Source organism: Ceratotherium simum, chromosome 4 (assembly GCF_057802395.1).
Source record: "Ceratotherium simum simum isolate JZ-2026a chromosome 4, ASM5780239v1, whole genome shotgun sequence".
NCBI classification, from domain to species: domain Eukaryota; kingdom Metazoa; phylum Chordata; class Mammalia; order Perissodactyla; family Rhinocerotidae; genus Ceratotherium; species Ceratotherium simum.
The window spans coordinates 17,591,512-17,615,073 of NC_141903.1; the positions used below are offsets into that span (position 1 = coordinate 17,591,512).

General features: G+C 37.1%; 1 protein-coding gene across 4 annotated transcripts in view; it reads left to right on the top strand.

Annotated features, from left to right (window-relative positions):
- GABRB2 (gamma-aminobutyric acid type A receptor subunit beta2) overlaps positions 1-23,562 on the top strand; it is a 242,336-nt gene that overhangs the window by 118,244 nt on the left and 100,530 nt on the right. For all 4 annotated transcript variants that reach the window (XM_087429453.1, XM_004428561.3, XM_004428563.3 and 1 more), the window contains exon 6: positions 4,977-5,059. In XM_087429453.1, coding sequence (XP_087285579.1) covers positions 4,977-5,059 — 83 coding nt within the window. The remainder of the gene's footprint in view (positions 1-4,976; positions 5,060-23,562) is intronic.

The following is a 23,562-nucleotide window of genomic DNA, read 5'->3' on the forward strand; positions in this document are numbered from 1 at the left end:
GGCTGAGGGGCAAAGGCATCTACTATTACTTAATAACTGTCTTTCATCATATTCAAATTTGAGATGCTATGGTAGCATCATTAAACCTCAGGTAATGACACTATAAAATATCTGTTATGGCTTTGGTACAAAATGCTGGCATACCTGTAGTACTTTTTGATTTTATAGATGCTTTTAGTGATTGTTTTAGGCTATGTTACATATTTAGTTTTTTTTTTTCTGTGTCAGTATTTTATGACACAAGTCATTTTTTGAATGACAGTACCCAATGGCTAATGAATAAAAAGTTTGTGCAAAGATCCCTTAGCTCAGTCAGAATATGGGCATTCTCCAAATGTGCCTTTCATCATGCAATAGTATTCAGCCCCAAAGACAACACGTTTCCACTTTTAACTATAGAGGATTTGCCACAGGTAAATGAGGTACATTCTGGAGGCATCATTGATGCTTCCTTTGATTGAAGGCAGAGCTGTCTTCAATTTCACAATGATCTTAAAACTTAATCAGGATACATGCATAATGAGTTACTAGAGTCACTTAAAGACTCCTAGTAGCGGTATTGAATAATTTAAGGCCCATTAGGGATATTTATCAGGATTCAGAAAGGCATGTTCATGAAAAGCCCATTAAGTATATTTGTTGTATTGACTTATTCCTAGAGAAACTTAGCCCTGTTATAAATCAGAAAGTCCCAAAGAATAGATTTTGATGCTTATCACTGAGCTTTTCTGATTAAGATTCGTTCCTGGGTAGCTTCTTCTGTAAGCATGATTTTAACTTTCAAATTTGTTTGAGAATTTTTTACATGAATTAAATCAGGCACTTAATACAGAAAATTGCTTTAGAATTCTCGATTGAGAGTGCTTATGACCATGAGTTTCTTTTCTTTGTTTTATCATCATTATTATTATTGTTATTATTTTTATTGTTATTTTAATCTTGGGTTTGTGACATGTGCCAGGCACCTGGCAAAGTACTTGAGATACAAATAAGACAAAAACAGATGTGCTTCCTGATCTCACAAAGCACCTGGAAAAGATGCAGATTTGTTACATGTCTGTACTTTGTCTTAAAATCTATTAAATAGAGTTCCATATACACATATGGCATAATTATTTTTTTGCATATTTATATGTTGGGAAGCTATTTACATGTTTTATAGCTCTGCTTTGCTTATGATATGTGTGTGTGAGTATTCTACATTTCTTCATGTATACAAACATATACATATGCTTACTACCAAAACCCACCGGTCAAATGAGGTATCACTTATCTACTCATTAACAAGTAGTAATAACAAAAGTTGCAGAACATTTTATGAGTTACAGATCTCTGCCTACTTTTATCGTCTCACATTAAATTAGGATGGCAAGTTTTTAATTCAAGTTTTCAGGGGCAACCAAGTGTTGGAGAATATAAGTGACTTGTCCCAGGTCACTCTTCCTGGTTTGTATGGATCAAGATTCCAAATGAATTCTTTTGGCTACAGAGTTTCTGCTTTAATCCAATAGGAGACACAAATGCCTTGTAAACATCGACTTGAAAACACATAATTTTTTTAGTTGTGATATATATTATAGCATTTAAAAAAGTAATACACTGGTATAAATATGAATATTATTGACGTGAGAAAAACACATTCTTCTACTTTATTTTTAAAACATGAGTAAAACTCATTGTGTCTGCAGTAGCACTAGTCGATTTATTTTTCTTGTTCACAGCACTAGTGTTCATAGCACTTGTTCACAGATGTTAGTGAATGGCTAGTTGCCATGAATATGTGTCAGCAGAAAGTGTGACCACAACCTATAGTAGTGATTGCAGACTTCACCTCGCTTACACAGTCAGGCATCTGTTCATGACTCTCTCTCTTTTTATCATATGCGTGCCCTTGTATCTTTCATGACCTTTGTGTTCATTCTATCAGATGAAGTTGATTTTCTCTAGTTTCTCAAGATGAGGATTATTTCTGCTATTTTACATAAATAGCATGGGTGTTCGGTATGCCCACAATGTATCTAATTTCATTTCCTTTGAAATTTTCTATTCTGCATTTACAGGTTCCTGTGTGTTAGTGGCAATTCAGGTTGTATCTACATGCCAAAAAAAATAAAAAACAAAAACAGTTGGTGGACCAGTGAGAAAATCAGCAAGTATCACATAGCCAAAATAAATTGTCATTGTTTTAAACCTGAGTAAAGAATAAAATGTGAATGTTAATTTTTGTAGAATTTAAAAATTTGATAAATTTCATTGAAAATAGAATCAGTTTGATAATAAAATAAACTTTGGTACTATTTATGTAATGTTAATTAAATGGATTAAAATTTACTTACTTTTAAAAATATAAAGAGAAGAGAATAGATCTTAAAAGTTCTCATCACAAGAAAAAAACATTTTGTAGCTATGTATGGTGACAGATGTTAACTAGACTTATTGTGGTAATCATTTTGCAATATATACAAATATTGAATCACTATATGATACATCTGAAACTAAAATAATGTTATATATCAATTATACCTCAATAAAAAAATATATATCAAAATAAAATATTATAATTTTAAGCTAAAAACAGAAGAAAAATAATGCAATAAAATAATCCTCCAAATAAAAATATTTATAATGAGAAAACCAACTGCTTGCCTCTTTATAATTCATGTATTTATTCATTCAACAGATATTTATTGATTTCTTACAGTAAATAGAACAAAGTCTGAGCTCTTAAACAGCTTTAATTTTATTACGAAAATAGTTCTTAAAAAAATAAATAAGCAAGATAATTTTAGATTGTGATAATTACTTGAAGGAAATACATAAGATGGAGCGTTAATTAAGCAGCCACATTGGGTGGGCTGCTTGGGAAGGCCTCTCAGAGGAGGTGATTTTTGAGCTGAAGGATCAGAAGAGAGGGATCTGTGAAGATCAGGAGACACACAGACTAGGCAGAGAGAACAAATGTGAAGGCTGGAAGATGGTGAGTGGGGACATAACATGAGATAATATTGAGAAGGAAGAATCAGATTATTCAGGGCAAAGTAGGCCAAAGCCAAGACTTTGGATTTTACTGGGAGAGTCACTAAAATTTCTAAGCAGAGGTGTGATAAAATCTGACCTATGTTTTTAAAAGATCTCTGACTGTTGTTTGGATAATGGATAGTAGGGAGGCAAATGCAGAGGCTGGGAGACAAAGCTACTGTGGTAACATGGCAGAGAGGCAATGGGGCCATAGACTCTGAGGGAAACAGTGGAGATGGAAAGGAGTTGAAGCAGAGTAGCCAACACGTCTTGGTGAAGGAAAGGAAGGAATCAAGGATGAACATTGCCCCTAGGATCCTCACTTAAAACTAAAAAGGAAAGCAAAAATTAACAGAGCACAAACCTTAATGAAGGGCCGGCCCTGTGGCTTGGTGGTTAAGTGCGCGCGCTGCGATGCTGGCGGCCCGGGTTCGGATCCCGGGTGCGCATCGAGGCACCACTTCTCTGTCCATCCTGAGGCCGAGTCCCACATACAGCAACTAGAAGGGTGTGCAGCTGTGACATACAACTATCTACTGGGGCTTTGGGGGCAAAAAATAAAATAAATAAAATCTTTAAAAAAAAAAAACAAAAAAAAAAAACCTTAATGAAGGAATAATCAAACTGAAGAGGCATGAACTACTTACATTAATTGAATCACTTATTTCCATCCTCCTACTAAGGAATGGGACTCTCACACCTAACTGAGGAATTCCATAGACTCAGTCCACCTAGATTACTTGTCTAAGCTCTGCCCAAGACCTTTTTGATGGAAAAGCTCTAGCTGTAGACTGTTTCTCCCAGCTAGGGCTGCTTCTTATTTCTCTGTTCCCAACACATAGTGTAGTGCCCCTTAGAGTAGAGTAAGCGACAGTTGGTCAAATTTAACATCAATTCTACTCTTACTTTTCTTCAGCAGATGTAAAGGGCCTCTATGTGTCAGGTACTCTTTTATATTCCTTACATAAATTATTATATTAATTCTTACAGAAACGCTGTTAGGAAATTATCATTATTGTTGTTAATATCCCCTTTTTATAGACAAAGAAACTAAGGTTGGTTAGGAGATATTAACCATCTTGAAGTGAATCAGTTAGTGAGGCAGAGTTAGAATTCATACCTATGTCTGTTGTATTCTAAAACTTGTGTTTTTTTCATGACATTATGCTGCCTTGTTGGTCAGAAAACACATATTGATAAATCATTTAGGGTTGTATGTTTTTTGTTTCCTTCTAGTAGGTCTTCAATAGAGAGATTAGTGAAAAATGATGACAGAGAAATGTAAAGACATTAAAGGGGCATTTTCATTTCTCTCTGATAAAATAATAAAGGTACCAAGTATTCTAAGTAAATAACTGCCAGCTCGTAGAGGGAAGCTCTCTAATGGGTCATGAGAATATCAGATACTCAGGTCAGAGCAAATCAGGTGATAGACGAAAGGCCTATCGTGTGTTGTGTTAAAACACTTACAAAGTACTATACTATGCATAGAAAGGACATAAATGATGGATCAAAGCCAAGATTGACTGAAGATTAGATTTTAGGGTCTTGAGAAAGGGAGGAGAAAACAAATGTCAGTGGAAGAGGAATATCTATGTCACTATTCTCAATCAATTGTGAAATACAGTCCTGGGACTGCCCCACTCCACCCCCAAATATTCTTGAACATGGGAACTGCCTATTTAACAAACACTCCTGGATGGTTTTGGTATCAGGAGGTAATGGACCACACTTTGGGACAATACTGATTCAGTCCAATCTCTTTATCTTACAAATCATCCTGAGGCTTATAAAGGAAAATGGTTATCCAAAGTTGCAGCACACTTTTTTTTACTATAGCTTTAACTAAATCAGTCTCCTAAAAGCCCAGTTCTGTCCTCTTTGATACTTGGATTTAATTTTTCCAACTCCAACCGTGGACCAGCTAACAGCATATATCATTGCTATTTCTCTTCTAGAATCACCACCACAGCTGCCTGCATGATGGACCTAAGGCGGTACCCACTGGATGAACAGAACTGCACCTTGGAAATTGAAAGCTGTAAGTTTTTCTGAGAATCCAGCTAGACTGAACTCTGCTTTAAGGTTCTCCTTAGGCGGAGGCCTCCTACCCTGGTTCATGTCCAGACCACAGGTCCTGCAAAGGTTCTGCTAGCCCACTAAATTTGATGGAGTGAGGCACTCAACAGTATCTTCCCTCAATGATACTGTCACCCTCTTAGTCTCATCCCTAAATTCCTGTGAGAGAGGTTTGGGGAAGAAGTAATCTAATGATAAAAGGAAGATGCTAAGAGCCTGGAAGGAGACCAAGGGCTGGTCCAGGCATTTAAAGTGTGGAATTGGTGCAAACAGCTACAACAGGTTTGGGAAAATTGGTGGAGATAGCAGGGTGACACAAGATGTCCTAATTGTCTTTGCCTCTCAAATATTATCTCTTTGCAATTGCAAAATAAATGTGGCCTTCTGGATTAAATAAAACATTCATAGAGTGTGGATTGGGGAGATGTTTTTAGTTTTGTGGGACTATTTTCAGTGTCTCAAATTTATTCTCTGTTCTTGCTGGAGGCCGTATGATGAGCAGGATTGGTGTATACGTGTGTGTTTATTCTCTTTCCTATGCTGACCTGTTTGCAATGTTGTTGCTCTTCTAGGCCATAGTTTTCTTTATTTCTTTATCAGAGAGTTTGTTGTTAGTGTATAGAAATGCGAATGATTTTTGTATGTTGATTTTATATCCTATAACTTTAAATTTAGTTATTAGTTCTAATAGTTTTTTTGGCAGAATCTCTAGGGTTTTCTATATATAAGATTATGTCATCTGCAAACAGAGACAATTTTACTTTTCCCTGTGCAATTTGCATGTCTTTTATTTCTTTCTCTTGCCCGATTGCTCTGGCTAGGACTTCCAGTACTATATTGAATAGGAGTGTTGAGAGTGAGCTCCCCTTGTCTTGTTTTTGATCTTATAGGAAAAGCTTTAAACCTTTTACCATTGAGTATGATGTTAGCTGTGGGCTTGTCATAAATGGCCTTTATTTTGTTGAGGTACATTCCTTCTATACTCAATTTATTGAGAATTTTTATCATGAAAGGATATAGAATTTTGTCAGTTTTTTTCTGCATATATTGAGATAATAGTATGATTTTTATCTTTTGTTCTATTAATGTTCTATTAATTTTATTGTTCTGTTAATTATTATTCTATTAATTAATTTATTGTTCTATTAGTTTTATTGATTTGAGTATGTTGAACCATCCTTGTATCCAAGGGATGAATCCCACTTGATCATGGTGTATAATCCTTTTAATGTGCTGCTGAACTCAGTTTGCTAGTATTTTTTTGAGATTTTTTTGCATCTAAATGTATCAGAGATATTAGTCTGTAGTTCTTATCTGGCTTTGTTGTCAGGGTAATGCTGACCTTGTAAAATGAGTTTGAGAAAGTTCCTTTTTCATAAACTTTTTGGGAAAGTTTGAGAGGATTGGCATTAATTCTTCTTTAAATGTTTGATAAAATTCACCAGTGAAACTATTTGCCCTGGGCTTTTCTTTGTTGGGAAGTTTTTGAGTACCAGTTCAATCTCCTTACTCATTATTGGTCTGTTCAGATTTTCTATTTCTTTATAATTCATTCTTAGTAGATTTTGTGTTTCTAGGAATTTATCCATTTCTTCTAGGTTGTCCAATTATTGGCAAATAATTGTTCATAGTAGTCTTTTATGATCCTTTGTGTTTCTGTGGTGTTAGTTGTAATGTCTTCTCTTTCATTTATGATTTTATTTATTTGAGTCCTCTCTCTTTTTTTGTTGGTTAGTGTAGCTAAAGTTTTGTCAATTTTGTTTATCTTTTCAAAGAACCAGCTCTTAATTTTGTTAATCTTTTCTTTTATAATCTTTTTCTTTTCGTTATTTTCCTGTTCCCTATTTCATTCCTTTCTGCTCTAATATTTATAATTTCCTTCCTTCTGCTAACTGTGAGCTTAGTTTGTTCCTCTTTTCCTAGTTCTTTGAGGTATAATATTAGATTGTTTATTTGAGATCTTTCTTTTTTCTTGATACGTGTGTTTATAGCTATAAACCTTCCTCTTAGAACTGCTTTTACTGCATCTCATAAGTTTTGATGCGTTGTGTTTCTATTTGTCTCAAGATATTTTTTTATTTCTATTTTGGTTTCTTTGATCCACTGGCTGTTCAGGATTCTGTTGTTTTATTCCATGTATTCATGAATTTTCCAGCTTTCCTCCTGTTACTGGTTTCTAGTTTCATACCATGGTAGTCAGAAAAGATACTTGATAAAAGTTCTATCTTCTTAAATTTTTTGAGACTTGTTTTGTGGCCTAACACATGATCTACCCTAGAAAAAGTTCTGTGTGCCCTTGAGAAGAAGGTGTATTCTTTTGCTATTGGATGGAGTGTTCCATATGTGTCTGTTAGGTCCATTTGGTCTATAGTGTTGTTCAGATCTGCTATTTCTTTGTTGATTCTCTGTCTGGATGATCTATCCATTGTTGAGAGTGGAGTATTAAAGACCCCAACTATTATTGTATTCCTGTTTATTTCTCCTTTTAGTTCTGTTAGTATTTGCTTTATATACTTAGGTGCTCCAATGTTGGGTATATAAATATTTACTTTGTTGTATCTTCTTGATGATTTGACCCCTTTATCATTATATAATGATCTTATTTGTCTCCTATGAGCAATTTTAGCTTAAAGTCTACAGGGTAGATATTAATTTACCTGTCTTTACAACTAGGGAAGCAGACTCAAAGAGGTAAAGTGATTTGCCCACAATCATGCAGCCACTGAGTGGCACAATGGTTCTTGCTGATGTGATAACTGATAGCTGATTTATCTTAGTAAAGCTACTGATTTTGGAAAGACTAGATTAACAGGAAGATGTCTATTCTAAAAATCAGGAAAAAAGCCTATCCTTACAAAAAATTGGGGCTTATTCATATTTAGCCAGACAACAAATCATTGTTCAAGAGAATGAAATATGGTGTTATATTAATAATATATATTGTATCCAGGCTCTGTTATTATAACTAGGTAGTTAACTAACTAAGCTTGTTAAAATGCGTTTAAAATCCTGTCCCTTAAACAACTAGCTCTGAAGTTGATGCCTGACATTCCACCTTACTCATTAATTCCTTTCTGTTAAACAAACTCTAGGCATTCATTGTTCTCCCTCTTTCTCTCCATCTCCCCTACTCTCTCCCCTTCCCCTTCCCCTCCTCCTCTTTTCTCCTTAGTTTGCTTCCCCCCTCTCTCTCAAATGCAAAAGACATAATAGTGTCTAATAGTGACATTGCTAAATCATTATCACCTTGTCTCCATATCAATGATTAGTATTTTGGTTCTATTTCAGAGAGGAAAATATAGCTTTATTCTGGGCAGCTTGGAGAGAGGAATGTTAGGATTGAGCTTATTTTCATTCATTCATGCATTCATTCAAGAATTTACTCATTCATTAAATATTTATTGAGCACTAATTATTTATAAGGCATTGTAATAAGCTCTAGAGGTATAATGGTGAACAAAAGTAGATAATCTTTCTGCCTTCCTTTATTATGATGAGGGAGATAGGTATTATTTAAATAAATACGTATAGGAAGGTAAAATTCTATTAGTGAAAAGTGCTACTAAGATAAAGTATTTAGTTCTGTAAGGTCTTAAAGAAAGACTGGAACAAAGCTTGAAATAATGTGCTGAATATTCTTGAATGTCAGTATGGACTATGCTTACTTCATAACTTTTCCTAAATTTAGAGGGATGGAGAAGTTCTGTGGAATTAATGGGATTTGCTGAACTAAATGGGCCCTGATAATATTTATCACTATGCAGGCAATGAAAATTCCTTGCCAAAATAAAAAGGAGAAATCCATCCCCAGAGGTTTCCAATCCTTTCACTTAAAGCCAGTTCTCATCATTTTTTACCTATGTGCTCTTGTTATCTGTGTGGTCAGAGGCAACCCATCATACTTTGTCTACATAGCATGTATGTATACACATCCATGTGTATATCCTGCCTATATCTTTCTCTGAATCTTTCAGTCAGACTGGAAAAGGGATACTGGAACATGCACCTATATTTCTAGGGGAATGTCACCCTAAAAGCACCAAATGACAACAAAGTCATGTGCTAGCCTATATAAACAAAGTTCTTTTGAATGTTCTTGCTATTTAGGAATAAGATAAATTCTAATAAAGAAATAATGAGAGCTGGCCCCGTGGCTTAGCAGTTAAGTGCGCGCACTCCGCTACTGGCAGCCCGGGTTCGGATCCCGGGCACGCACCAACGCACCGCTTCTCCGGCCTTGCTGAGGCCGCGTCCCACATACAGCAACTAGAAGGATGTGCAACTATGACGTACAACTATCTCCTGGGGCTTTGGGGAAAAAAAAGGAGGAGGATTGGCAATAGACGTTAGCTCAGAGCCAGGCTTCCTCAGCAAAAAGAGGAGGATTAGCATGGATGTTAGCTCAGGGCTGATCTTCCTCGGAAAAAAAAAGGAAAGAAATAATGAATTGTCCTGGGTATGCCAATGCTTTGAAAAATCTGATGCTACCAAATATAATTTGAGAATATTAGGACAAGTCAAAGATTTATCTCTTTTTAAAAATATATGAAGTTCAAATCATGTCATGAGGACAGAACGTTCTACTATACTGCAAGGCCACTTAGTATGTTCCATTCATAAATGAAAAATAGTGAAAGAGGGTGGGGGAGTATTAAATATCTTTGAAATGGGAATAGTTAGGGGCTACTCTATTATATTCTGATCCAGATCAGCTACCCAATACCAATATCAGCTGCTAATTATGAGGGGTAAGAAGGGTGCCCCTCCTCACAAGGGTTAAGGCTGTCTTATACAGCCCTCAACCCGAGTTCCAGGTTCTCCTCTTGGGATATGTGAACTGCTTGTGTGAAAGGGAGTATGGAATTCTCTCAGCTAGATCCATTGGCAGCCTGCTCACATTACTAAAAACCCAAAGGTTCCTTTTTTTCTCATTTGTGTGCTTTTTATCTCAGTCTGTCTCTGAGCGAGTTGGACTGGATAGACTCAGTGTCTCAGAGAATAAGATTAGTGCTCTCATTCTCAACATTGTTGGTTTTTCAGTGAATCTCAGCCTCAGTAGGATCTACAATGAATTAGAGGGTATAGAACTTTCTCAGCAGCTCTTTCATAGGCAACTTCACAGGGCTGTGCCAAGTATATACTGAGGCAGCTGGTCAGGCACCTCCTTTTAGGATCGAAAAAAAAATCCTTTTAGGATCTAAAAGAAAAAAAATCCTACCACTGTCTTTGTGGCAGCATCAGAAACCAGTTCTTAGTGGCCTGTCACAGTCACTGTTGGGAAAGTCACCCTACTAAGCTAAACCTCAGTTTCCTCAAATGGGGATAATAATATCTATCACGTGAAGTTATTATGAGGTTTAAATGAACTAATATAGACTAATATGAACTAATATAGATAGAGAATCTAGTACTTTGCTTGGAACATGGTAAACATCTGATAAACAGTAACTTAAGTAATTAATAATAATAATTACTATAATAACAATAATTTTGATTATTATATTTAAAAAGTCCCATTCTGCCACAGATTTGCCCTAATTATGAGATCTAGTAAATCCAGCCAAGGAGAGACCCAAAGCATAGTACTGCCCCTCTCAACCTTTGTAGATCTTATTCCGGCCCTTGCTTTTACATCCCAAGTAAGTCTCATTATCTGTAGGGCTATCTACTTCCTCATAGAATGTCTCAGCCAGCTGTGCCTACAGTATAAAATGCAAATTAATTTATTTTACTTCAGCCAAAGAGAAAAGAATTAATAGCTAGCTTCAAAATCCAAAGAGGGATATTTAAAAGCTCTTTGACATCTGTACTTGGATGAAGTGCAAGGACAATCCATTTTTAATATAATCTATTCACGGTTTTGTTAACATTTAAACTGGCCGAAGAAGACAGTCATCCCCTGCTGACCATCTAAAGCCTCTATGGTCAGTGTAGCAAAAGGTCTCTATGCGCGTGTGAGAGTGTCAGACAAGGCATCTCTTCTCCCTAGAGATATTCACCATGCTTTAGGAAAGCAGAAATTATACATATGCTTGTTGTCGTCTTAATGAATTCCAATTTGATTATCATATGAAAACATCTTGCTGTTAAGATATTGTTGGAATAAAGGCTCTATTTTTTTTTAACAATTTCATTCTAAATAATCCTTATTAAAGAAGTCAATATACGTTGATACATTTAAGCAGCTTGAGGTATTGAATCCAAATTTACCATGGCACAGGGCTAATATATTTTGGGTCCAGGTTATGCTATGTATTGGTCAATATTTCAGTAGATATACATAAGGTATTTTTAAGAACTTAGAGAAAAAAGTGCATTGTGGGGCGGCCCGGTGGCTTAGTGGTTAAGTGCGCGCGCTCCGCTACTGGCAGCCCGGGTTTGGATCCCGGGCGTGCACCGAGGCACCGCTTCTCCCGCCATGCTGAGGCGGCATCCCACATACAGCAACCAGAAGGATGTGCAACTATAACGTACAACTATCTACTGGGGGGCTTTGGCGAAAAAAAGGAGGAGGATTGGCAATAGATGTTAGCTCAGAGCCGGTCTTCCTCAGCAAAAAAAGAGGAGGATTAGCACGGATGGATGATGTTCAGGGCTGATCTCCCTCACACACACACACAAAAAAGTGCATTGTGTTCCTCCACTCCTAAAGTGAAAATTGATGGCACCTGAGAATATGTCAGTAGAGTCAAAATACCTATCACAGAGAAAGTAGTGACCAATAGGGTTCTGAGCTAGTATGGTATAGTGGATGAGAGGACATTCATTGAAACCAGATGCTGTCTGGTATGGGTTCCTCTGACTAACTAAACAGGTCACTTAGCTTCTTCAAGCTATGGTTTCTCATCTCTACAATGTTGTGATACCTTATAGGTAATGAGAGAATCAAGACAGAGATCTTTGTGCAATGCTTGATACTGATATTTCCACAAGGAACAACTGTTAGCATTATAGCATCATTATTGTCTTTACCAAATTACACCTGGAATATTGTACTCAATTAGAGTCACAACATTTTAAGAAGGATATTTAGCAATCAGAATAATCAAAATGTGAATGCTACATAAACCATGGAGTATGAGGAACCAGTAGAACAAACGAGTGGGAGGAGGGGTGCAATGACCTTGAGGAAGAGAAACTTAAGGAGGGAGAGTAGCAGTGTTGGAATGGGATAGCTATTTTTGAATAACTACAGAATTTCCTCTCAAGAGAGCAGACTATGTCTCCCTTAAGAGCAAAACTAGACTAATGGTAAAAGATGCCAAAAAGCAGTTTTGGACAGAAGTATTAAAAAAGAAAAATTCATAACAATTACAGCTGGTGAAAATCCAGTAGGTTGCCGTATGCTGTAAAACCATTTTCTGGGAAAGAAGGAATTCTTGCATTGGGCAAGTGATGGGATTATATGATTTCTAAAGAGCTCTGGGTTGATGATTACTTGGCAGCAGCAAGAATATGTAGGACTTTAGCTAAAGGACAGCTAGGCAAGCACTGGTTTATGGGAGGGTGCAGATCCCATATGCATATACCTCTGGGAGCAGTGCTATTTAGGAAAAGACAAAAATCACATCCCTGCTGGAATTTTAAGTAGATTGGCTTATGTGTTTTGCTAATGGTCTGTTGTTATTTAGCTAACAATCTTTCTTTTCTCAGATTTTCCTCACAGGAATACATCTTACAGTTGTGCGTGTGAGGAATGAGGCTAAGACTCCCGCATCTTCTTGCCTTTCTAAATAATCTAGAACCCCCCACGAGGCTTTTGATCTCCTTAAGGCTTTAAAGAATCATTACAACAGAAGAGAATGTATGTGTGCATGTGTCTCTGTGTGGGGGTTGTTAGTGAAGCTACTAAGTATTTTCAGTGATCCTGGAATTATTTCAAATTAGAAAAATATTCCTGTGACAGTCCAGTGGGGCTTAGTCATAATTATTTATCTAGGGAAAAGCAAAGAGCATTGCAAATGCTCCATGGTGTCACTGCATACCAATTTAATTTGCATCACTGTCCTATTTGAAAATTCTTCAATTGTATCTAGTGTGGTGGAAATGGGGGATTTGTCTTCCGTCCTTGCTGTGTGGAGATACTTTGTTGGAATGTGATCTTGGTTTAACAATTATTAGTCCCTTGTGACCCTGGACAAGTGCTAGGATGTGTATTTAGAACCTCTGGCACCTCATGCGGATATTATCTGTGACCTTCATGTATATCTGGACTTTACGACTTCTATCCTTTCAATTCTTCCATCATGGAAAAGTGAAGTAGTGACTTGGATATAAACAGTGCACCTTGATATTGAGTATGAAAAATGAAAATAGTGAACTCTTTCCATCTAAAGTTTTTTATCCCCCAAATAAAGAGAAATTTTATTTTTTTATTCATATTTTTCATTTTCTCTTTCTGTAGTCTCTATTTTCTCTTTCTGGGATCCCCACTAGATAGATCTTGGGTCTCCCACAACCACCTGTCATGGCTCTGAAATAAAATTTGTGGATTTTTATCTTCCAGATTACTAATATTTATTTTATTCTAAAGAAATTATCATTAGTAAGAATTCTATTTTGGCAATCCTGTTTTCAGTTTCTAAGAACTCTTCCTTATTCTTTGATTACTCATTTGCCATAGTCACTTGTTCTCTTATGGGGTGTCCTTTTGATTTAAAGGATATCAATTTAAGGTATTTTACAGATTTTTTTGTCCTCCCTTCATCTCTCTATTTCCTTTTGTGACGATGCACATTTGTTGTTGGGTTGTTTTTTTTTTTCTTTTTTTTTTTGGTGAGGAAGATCAGCCCTGAGCTAACATCTGCCAATCCTCCTCTTTTTGCTGAGGAAGACTGGCCCTGGGCTAACATCCGTGCCCATCTTCCTCCACTTTATATGTGACCCACCACAGCATGGCTTGCCAAGTGGTGCGTTGGTGCGTGCCCGGGATCCGAACCGGCCGACCCTGGGCCGTGACAGTGGAGTGTGCACACTTAACCGCTTGTGTAACCAGGCCGGCACAAAACTGTTTTTTTTTGTGTGTGTGAGGAAGATCAGCCCTGAGCTAACATCCATGCCAATCCTCCTCTTTTTGCTGAGGAAGACTGGCCCTGAGCTAACATCCATGCCGATCTTCTTCCACTTTATGTGGGACGCCGCTACAGCATGGCCTGACAAGTGGTGGTCTGTGTGCGCCCGGGATCCGAACCCGGGCTGCCAGCAGCGGAGCGCGCATGCTTAACCGCTACACCACAGGGCTGGCCCCTGTGATGACGTACGTTTGTTTATTGTGGTCTTTCTTTTTTATGCTGATGGTTTTCCTTATGTCTGCTGATCTTAGTAGTCAATTCATATTTGTAAATAAAAGCCTACTTTGACCAGAACAAGTTACTGAGTTAGGTTTTCTGAACTGATGCAGGTTTCCTCAGCACTTTTCTATGATTGTTTCCATAGTCAGCCTCTTCCCTGAATAGGGCGGGGGCAGGAGGAGAACTGGGCATGCAGACCAGACAGCCTCCCTCTTCAGGAGAGTAGGCCAGGACCTTTCATAGGTAGCAAGACTCATCTGAGGCTTAAGCACCTTAAATTATTTCACTCCTTCATTCCCAGAGAGAACTGAGGGAACTACAACTTATCTTTTATTTTCTCCATTTGTAGAGGTGCCCAAGGCTATCTGGGGCTCTGTTCTGATACTCTCTTCAGCCCAATATCTATACTAGGAACCCAGGCAGCCCCACTTCGTTTAAGGAGCTTTCTTCCAGCGTTATCTTGGGTGCAGTTACCACAGCTAGATGTAGGAAAAGCAAGAGGACGGGTGTGGTGGTTCCATGGTGGCTCCTACTCTGTGAACTTCCTCACTCAGTGTGCAAATTCTCTAGTGCATAGGTTCTCAAACTTGCTGCACATTAGAGCACCTGGGCAGTTTTTAAAAATCCACATGAATGGGCCACACCACAGACCTATTGAATCTGTAATTTTGAAAGCTCTGCAGGCGATGAAAATGAACAGCCAAAGCTGGAAAAGAGTACTCCAGGGCATGGTTCTCGTGCTTGAGTGGGCACAAGAATCTCCTGGAGACCCGGCTAAAACACAGATTGCTAGGTCCCGTCCCTGGGGTTTCTAACTTACTGGGTCTGGAGTGAGGCCTGAGAATTTACATTTCTCACAAGTTCCCTGGTCCTGTTAATGCTGTAGGTGCAAGGACAACACTACTCTAGGACTTCAGTGGGAAGATGGGCCCTCTACCTTGCACTTCCCCATGCAAAACTTGTTTCTTCATTTGGTTTTCTTTATCTGCATTATCTTATCTACATTCTAACTTCTGTACATTTTTCAAAATTAACTGGCCCATTGATGGCATACTTTCCTATTTTATAGTGCTATTATGGATTTTTACTGTTTCTTCTTTTTACAGTTATTTCTATGAGATTCAAGTAAGGAAGGAAAGGTAAATATGCCATCTTAAACTGGAACTCTCCTTTTTCATACACATATGTAATTTTTAACTGCATATGCAATGTGCAATCTCATTTTTAAAATTTAAGAGCGTATCACAAATATCTTACTTTTTGAAATACTCTCATAATATAATTTGTAGTGTCTGTCTAGTATTCCACATGCGGCTGAATCATAATTTACTTAACCAGTCCCTGTTGTAGAACATAAATTAATTCTACTGTGTTGCTATTTTTAATAATGGTACAATTTGTGTGTGATTAAAGCTATATCATTAAATGCAATCATGATTTTATATATGTGTGTGTATATATGTATATATGGCTCTTCTGTCCAATGTAATATATACGGTTAAATTTAAATTAATTAAAATTAAATCAAACTAAAAATTCAGTTCCTCAGTCACACTAGGAGTATTTCATGTGCTCAGTAGCCACATGTGACTAGTCTCTGCCATGTTGGAGAATGCAAATATACAGAACATTTCTATCGTCTCAGAAAAGCCTGAATAACACTAATATATAAGATAAATTCATAGAAGTTGAATAGCTACAATATAGAAAATATAAAATTTAAAGTCTTTTGATATGGTTTTATAGGAAATGTGCCCATCTAAACTTCCAGGATGAGAATTTTCTTCACACTTGGTTTTCATTCATGGTGACATCCTGTGCAACTTATAGGTTACATGGAGAACATTTTTCAAATGTAAAATGAATGGATTAAAATAAAAAAAGAATACTTAAGGAGCATGAGAATTATTATATACACTGTAGGTCAGCGTTTGAGCCAATATGATAGCAACGCAGGATATCTGTTTTATAAGATGTCAATATCTGGCAAATAACTATTTTTCTTCTCTTAGGTACCATCGATTGTAAGATTCACCATTACATTAATAAGAATAATAAAATCCTACATTGAATGTACTCATCTCTTGGCAAATATAACGTGATTTCAAAAATACCAAAGTGTAAAAGGAACCTAAAGTACATTAGAATTGAAGAAATATAGTTATTTTCTTAATTGCAAAATAATAAATGTATTATTCTTAAGTGGGCAAACCAAAAACAAGCAAAATTCATAGTGTTATCAAATTTGTATCTCCTAACCTCTCAGGTGAAAATCTGCCTGCTTGGTTTGTTCTCCTGAATGCACCATTAGGCTGTTTCTGCCAAGGTATGCAAAGTAAAGCAGTTTATGAAGTGTATACGTGGCCCATAGTAACTGCTGGCCCAAAGGATAGAGTGTGGGTAGACTATATTATCCTGGCAGTGGCAGACTTCCACATGAATCAACAGGTACCTTTGGAATTTAGAGTCTTAGATACAGAAAACCTGGGGAGAAGTCTTGTAGCAGTACACACAATCCCTTATTAGAGTTTTGCTCTGTAACATTGAAAGGACATCGGTATGAATGCTATGCAAAACCTGGCTACATTGAACACACTGGCTTCCATCCCTCACCTGTATTAAGCTGACTTGCTAATTCAATGAGCCCAGAGCCCAAGAGCTGCTCACCCCTCTGACCATGTGGTAAGCACAGCTGTGAAGCTTAGGACTGTTGGCACAGGCTTAGCATGCAACTCAAAGAGCAGCAAGGAGCACTTACAAGGAAACCGATTCCCATTATGGGTTCTTAAAGGCTAAGCATTTTCTTAAAGACTGAATGAGTTCCCAAGTCCCTCAGGACACTGAGCGTTGGATGAGGCTCTGCTCAAAAACCCACATTGTGTATATTACCTTTCTGAGGGCGATGGCCACCTTCTTTTATGTTTCTAATGCTCATTCTTTTCCTGCCATTAGAGCTAAAAATGCAGTTTAGGTGCTCACTGTATATTATAAATTTTTCTATGGCAAATCTCATGGCGGGAGAGTTGTGGGGGGTACAAACTTGTTTACTTGGTTTTCCTTTAGGCTCGGGAAAGGTGCCAACAATGCCGTCCTCCTGCAAAAACTGTCTTTCCTTGGCTGGACTTTATTTTATACTTGATCCTAATTAAGTGCAAATGCCACATTTGTGGCTTTGTTAGCATTTTTAGTGATGGCTCAAGAGCACTTTGTGAAACCTGATGTGAACATCATAAGCCAGAGGCATAAATACATCCACCAACCTTCCCTGAAGCATTTCCAGAAGACTCCTGTTGTTTTTGTTTGATAGTTGCAGCCCAATGAATTGCAACTCAGACTGACTTTTCTCAGATCCTGAACCTGGCTCCCTATGTTACCACTTGAAGATATGTTCCTTTCAGTAGACTTTCAATGCTGCTGATTTGTTTTTGCAAATTAAATATCTCGTTCTTCATGATATCATCCAAAGTCAACCATCTATCCCTGCCCCCACCTCCACTGCAGCCAGTGCCATGATTATTATATTTATTGTCATCATGATCATCACTATCATCAGTAGTAATTACCATTTATTAAATGCTTACTTTGTGCCAGACATTGTGCTGTGTATACATAGACATGATCTCACCTCAATCTCCCATATGGCAGCTACTAATATTATTTCCTCTTTACAAATGAGGACATGGTGCCTTAGAGCAGTTCTGTAACTCACAAAAGGCCACACAGATTAGCAAGTGAATGTCTAGTTGAAGAAAAGAGAATCCAGGGTAGCTAGTTTAAGCAGGAGACTTATTTGGCTTACAGAAATCTTGGGAGGACTGAAGAAACAGACTCTAGTCTGAGCTTTTAGATATGATTCCCCAAATCACAGCCTAGCTCTGTATTGGCAAAGCGGTCGCTGCTCCTGCTGGGATATTGTGATCACCTGCTGAATAAAGGGGCCACTGCTCTAGCTGCTAGACCCCAACCACACTGCTTCTCAGGTAGTCTGTACTAATAAAATAGATGTTTTGTACTGTACGTCTCTCGCCACTCAGTTCAGGTCTGAATTCAAGTCTCCAACAAGTGCATCTGATTGGCAGAGCCTGGATCACATTTAGAACCATAGACAAAAGTGAGCCTGGGGAATGGAGTAAGTCAATGTGACTCATTGTTTCTCTAAACATTTTTTCTGATAAATAGGAAATTTAAAAAAAATTATCTTTCACCAAAAGAAAGCCACTCTTATTGTTAGATTAATTGATTTCAAATGCCCTTTTTTACCACCTTTAGAAATAAATATTTATTATGGATATATATTCTGAAGCATTTTTCTTGTACTTAAACCTCTGACATAAAAGTGTTACTTGAGTCTAAACTTGATCAAATTTACTGCCCAGTGTAACGGTTGGCAGACAGAAATGGAAAAAATACGTTAAGGATGAGGTGGCCTTGAGTTGAATAATTTTGGCTGTTCTGAATTATAATGGTATCAGAATCACTTTATATATAAGCAGAAGACAGAGAGTACAAATTACTTGTATGTGCAAAAATGTTACTTGAATATATCTTTCCAATTTCACCTTCTCCTCATAGTGCTTTAAGTCAGTAAAGGTCATGCTAACTGGCTGCAGTTTTCTGGTTGTGAAGATACATTAGCAGAATGTTCTTTAAAGTATAACAAAAAGATCCTTTTAAGATTTGAAGGCGTATATTCAATGTAATACTAACAGTAGCTACCACCTGGAATGCCGGTTTTGTGCTGAGCATTTTAGCGAAGCCCTTTACATTGATAATCTTATTTAATCTTCACAACAGCCCCTTGGGTAGGTACAACGTCATTCCTATTTTACACATGGGGTAACTGAAGGTTAAATAGTTTGAAACACACATTTGGAAGTGGTGAGATTGGCGTTTATTTAATCCCAAAAGTCTAATTACAGAGTCTGGTAATTTAACCACGCCTGTGGTGCTCATTCGTTTAGTAAGTAAAAACAATACAGATTTAAGAACAAAACTTCAAACTATAACTCGTATTCAATTAAACACATACCTACTGACACCTTACTGGGCTTGGGAAACCATGTGGAGTCTTGTCTATCTTGGGTAAATAAGCCGTGTGCACTTAAAAAGAATGAGTGTTCTGTATCTGAAGGCTATACTGTTCTGCACATGACAATTAGATCAAGACGGTTAATAGTATTGTTTGTATGTTCTATGTCTTTACTAATTTATTTTCTAGCTCTATCAAATCCTGGGAGACGGGTGTAAAAAATTCCTACTATATTTGTGTAATTTTTGTTTGTTTCTTTAATTCTGTAAATGTTTACTTCATGCATCTTTTTCTTTTCATTTTTTGGCTGAGGAAGATTGGCCCTGAGCTAACATCTGTCCCCATCTTCCTCTATTTTGTATGTGGGATGCCACCACAGCTTGGCTTGATGAGCAGTGCTTAGGTCCAGGTCCGTGTCCAGGATTGGAACCTGTGAACCCTGGACCCCCAAAGTGGAGCACACGAGCTTAACCACTACGCCACTAGGCCAGCCCCTGCTTCATGCAACTTAAGACTATTATTTGTGGCATAAACATTGATCACTGTTATGTCTTCCTGATAAATATTCCCTTTTATTATTATGAATTGTCACTTTTTCTCTCTGGTAATATTCTTTGTCTCAAAGTGTGTTTTATTTGATATTAAAAGAGCCGTGTGGCATTATCATGCTTGCTTTTTGCATGATTAATATTTTTCTATCCATTCATTTTCAGTGTATCTATACCTTTATATTTAAAGTAGGTCTCTTGTATGTCTCACATTGTAGGGTCTTACTTTTTCTATGCTCTGACAATCTCTGCTTTTTTATTGGATGAAAATGTTTAGACCAGAGATTGGCAAACTATGACCCACAGGCCCAATCCAGCCCGTGGCCTTTTGTGAATGGCATACTGCTAAAAATGGTATTTACATTTTTAAAGAGTTTTGAAAAGGAGTATATTGAGAAACCTTAGACCTGGGCTGTTACTTTCGGCCCCACTTTTAATTGACACTAAAATTTGACTTCTTTTCACCCTGTCCTTCACTACCCTGTTAATACAGCCTAAAATTGTTTTTACTTTCTGGGAAATCACAATATCTTGTGATGTCACATAGATCTTTCAGTCAACTTTACAGTCATATATCTTTCACATCTTTTTCATAAAAAAACTCAAGTTTCCCGTGAAATTTTGTCTTGTTTACTTTAGTCCTTCCTTTTGTCAGTCATGTCTGCATCTTGATTCTCAAAAAAAAAAAAAATTCCCTGCCAGAATTGTTCCATTAACAAATTTTATAATCATATCACATACATTTTTATCTAAACTGTTAGTAAAAAGTATGAATAATATGCAAGAGTAGCCCTGCCACATACACATCAACTCATTAATACAAATTTGTTTTATAAAGTTATTCAACTGTAGCTATAGATCCACTTAACTCTCTAATTTAGCTTTCAATCAATGTGATTATCAATAGAGTTTCCAAAAAAGGTGTTTTTAGAGATGAAGCATGAAATATTAGTGCCTAACATTTATTAAACAGTTTCTGACAATCAACGTTTTGAATTATTTAAATGAAATATTTGATTTAATCCTTTGAAGTACTATTAGTATGCCCATTTTCAGATAAGTAAACTGAGGCACAAAGAAGTTAAGCAACTTGCCCAAGGTTTCACGGAGTAGCGGAGTCAGAATTTGGGACCAGGCTGTTTGGTTCCAAAGCCATCAGGATCATCATTAACAACCACTCTTGCACCATGATGTTACTGAAAAGCATTGTATTTGGGGTCAGGAGACCCAAGTTAGAGCCATTGAGTAGTGCCAGACATCAATTAAGTTGTTCAGAGAGTGGAGGACTTAGACCAGACAGTCACTAGGTGTCCTTTTAGTTCAAAATATTCTGATTGTTCTTATTTACATAGATGCCGATCATTTCTACATGAAGAGGAGGCCAGAAGAATCATAAATACTACCACATGGACTTTTGTCAAGGTCCTAGATGAGTATTTTTGTGTCTGAGTACGTGACAGAACTTGAGTTTGAACAGAGCTCTGTCTGCACCCAGAGTTTAACTCTCGGTCAGAGTCGGCTTCGTGGGCATGAGACCGGGACAGGCAAACAGGGCCCCATGATTAGAGGGGCTCGGGTTTGGCATAATACTCTGCTCTTACTGTCCTGAAATTCTTAATAATTTGTGAACAAGGGACCCCTCATTTTAACTTTGCACCCCACAAATTATATCACCAGTCCTGCTCTCAATCCCTCTGCAGTAGTGTTGAGCTGCTGCACTGATAGCAGAAGGCTTGGCCTGGGAATTAGGGCGAAGAGATGCTTCCTAATACAGGACATGATCTGTGATTCAGTCCCTTCTTAAAGACAACTAATGAACCATGAGTGTACGCTGAGTCTCTTGGTTTGATGGTCTGTTGTGTATTATTTCTTGCCTTCTAGACTCTGGAAGAGCAGAATTTTCCATTACATCTTGTTGATGTCACAGCCAAGTTCTGTGGGTCAGTACCTGTTGTCTTTCTTCTTGGAGAAGTAATGGAATATATTTACTTAGATCTTGCGTACACAAAGAATGCGTCATTTCTTAATATGTTGTCCAGGTTTTCTCTCTGGGCATGATTCCCAACACTAATACTATATATTCTTTGTTGACTATGATGTGAAGTTTTCCAGGCCATATGAGAATTCAGAATTTATATTTTAAAAGAACAAGGCTTTATTCTACCCTGTGAAACTATTTCACATTTGACTTACTCTTACTCCCACCACTCCACCTCAGGAGACTATCTCAGTGAATAAAGAAAGTAAATGAAAGTTGTTTTGCAAAGAGTATAGCCTACTAATGCTTCTTTGATATCACAGATTTTTAAAAATCTAACTTGTTAAATTGACCCACCGTTCTCACAAAAAAAAAAAGAGGGCATGGTGTGCCATTTTATAACATATGGTCCTGCTTGACAAAGTTAGTTGAATCAAACCTGTCAAATGCCAAAGTGTAAATATTAAAATTTCAACAGAATGTCAGGAGAAGTGGGAAAACTGGCGAATTTAAGAAAATCTGTCATAAAGATTGCATTGCTTGTTTCTTTCTGACTAACTTTGGGTGACATATGGAAGTTTAAAAATATAACCTAATGATGTGTCTTTATGGTGAGAAGTTTATATAACCTAATTGCCACAAAACTGTCATTGCTGGTTAATTTATTAGAGTAATAAAAAGATGTTGTGCTCTTAGAACTGAGCTGGAATGAATTCTGTGCAACAACACTGATGGCCCCTGAACTATAAATTTTGTATTTTTGACACTTATTTAAAACCTGAGAAGATGCACATGGTTAGTTGTGGGTATACTATTCTTAACCATTTTCCTTGGAGTGCTGGTGTGGATGCAAGAACATAGGTGACTTCAGGACAGCGCTGAGAGCCTTCTGTGATGGGAGAAGGGAAATAGAGACTAATAGAAAGGCCTGATCATCAATGAAAGGTATTAACCCTCAGATTCCACCCCAAAAGTTTTTAGCTTTTTTTATTTTTAAATAACTTTAGGTGTACAGAAAAGTTGCAAAGATAGGACAGCGAGTTCCCTCGGGTTTTCACCCAGCTTCCCCTAATGTTAACGTTTTACATAACTATGATGCATTTATCAAACTTAAGAAATTAACATTGGTAAAATCCTGTTGACTAAACTAGTCTTTATTAAGGTTTCACCAGTTTTTCCACTAATGACCTTTTACTATTTGAGAATCCAATCCAGGACATTGTATTTAGTCATCATGCCTTGTTAGTCTCCTTTAACGTGACAGTTTCTCAATCTTCCTTTTTGTTTGCTAACCTTGGCACTTTGGAAGAGTACTGGTCAAGTATTTTTAGAGTGTCCCTCAACTTGGGTTAGTCTGATATTGCTCATGATTAGACTGGTCCACCCAAATATTTACTTTACTTCCTTAAAAAAGTACACAAAATCCAGCAGAGCTGACCTGAAGGTGGGGGAGAGCAGGGCTCCACTGAGATATTTGCATTTGACCCTGTAAAGGCCAATATGATTAAACTAGACTAATTGTCTATTAGTTTGAACATTGGTTGTAAATTTATCATATGGAAATTTATTTAGCAAAGGAAAATAATACCAAGTAATATGTGCCAAGCACTGTGCTTTGTG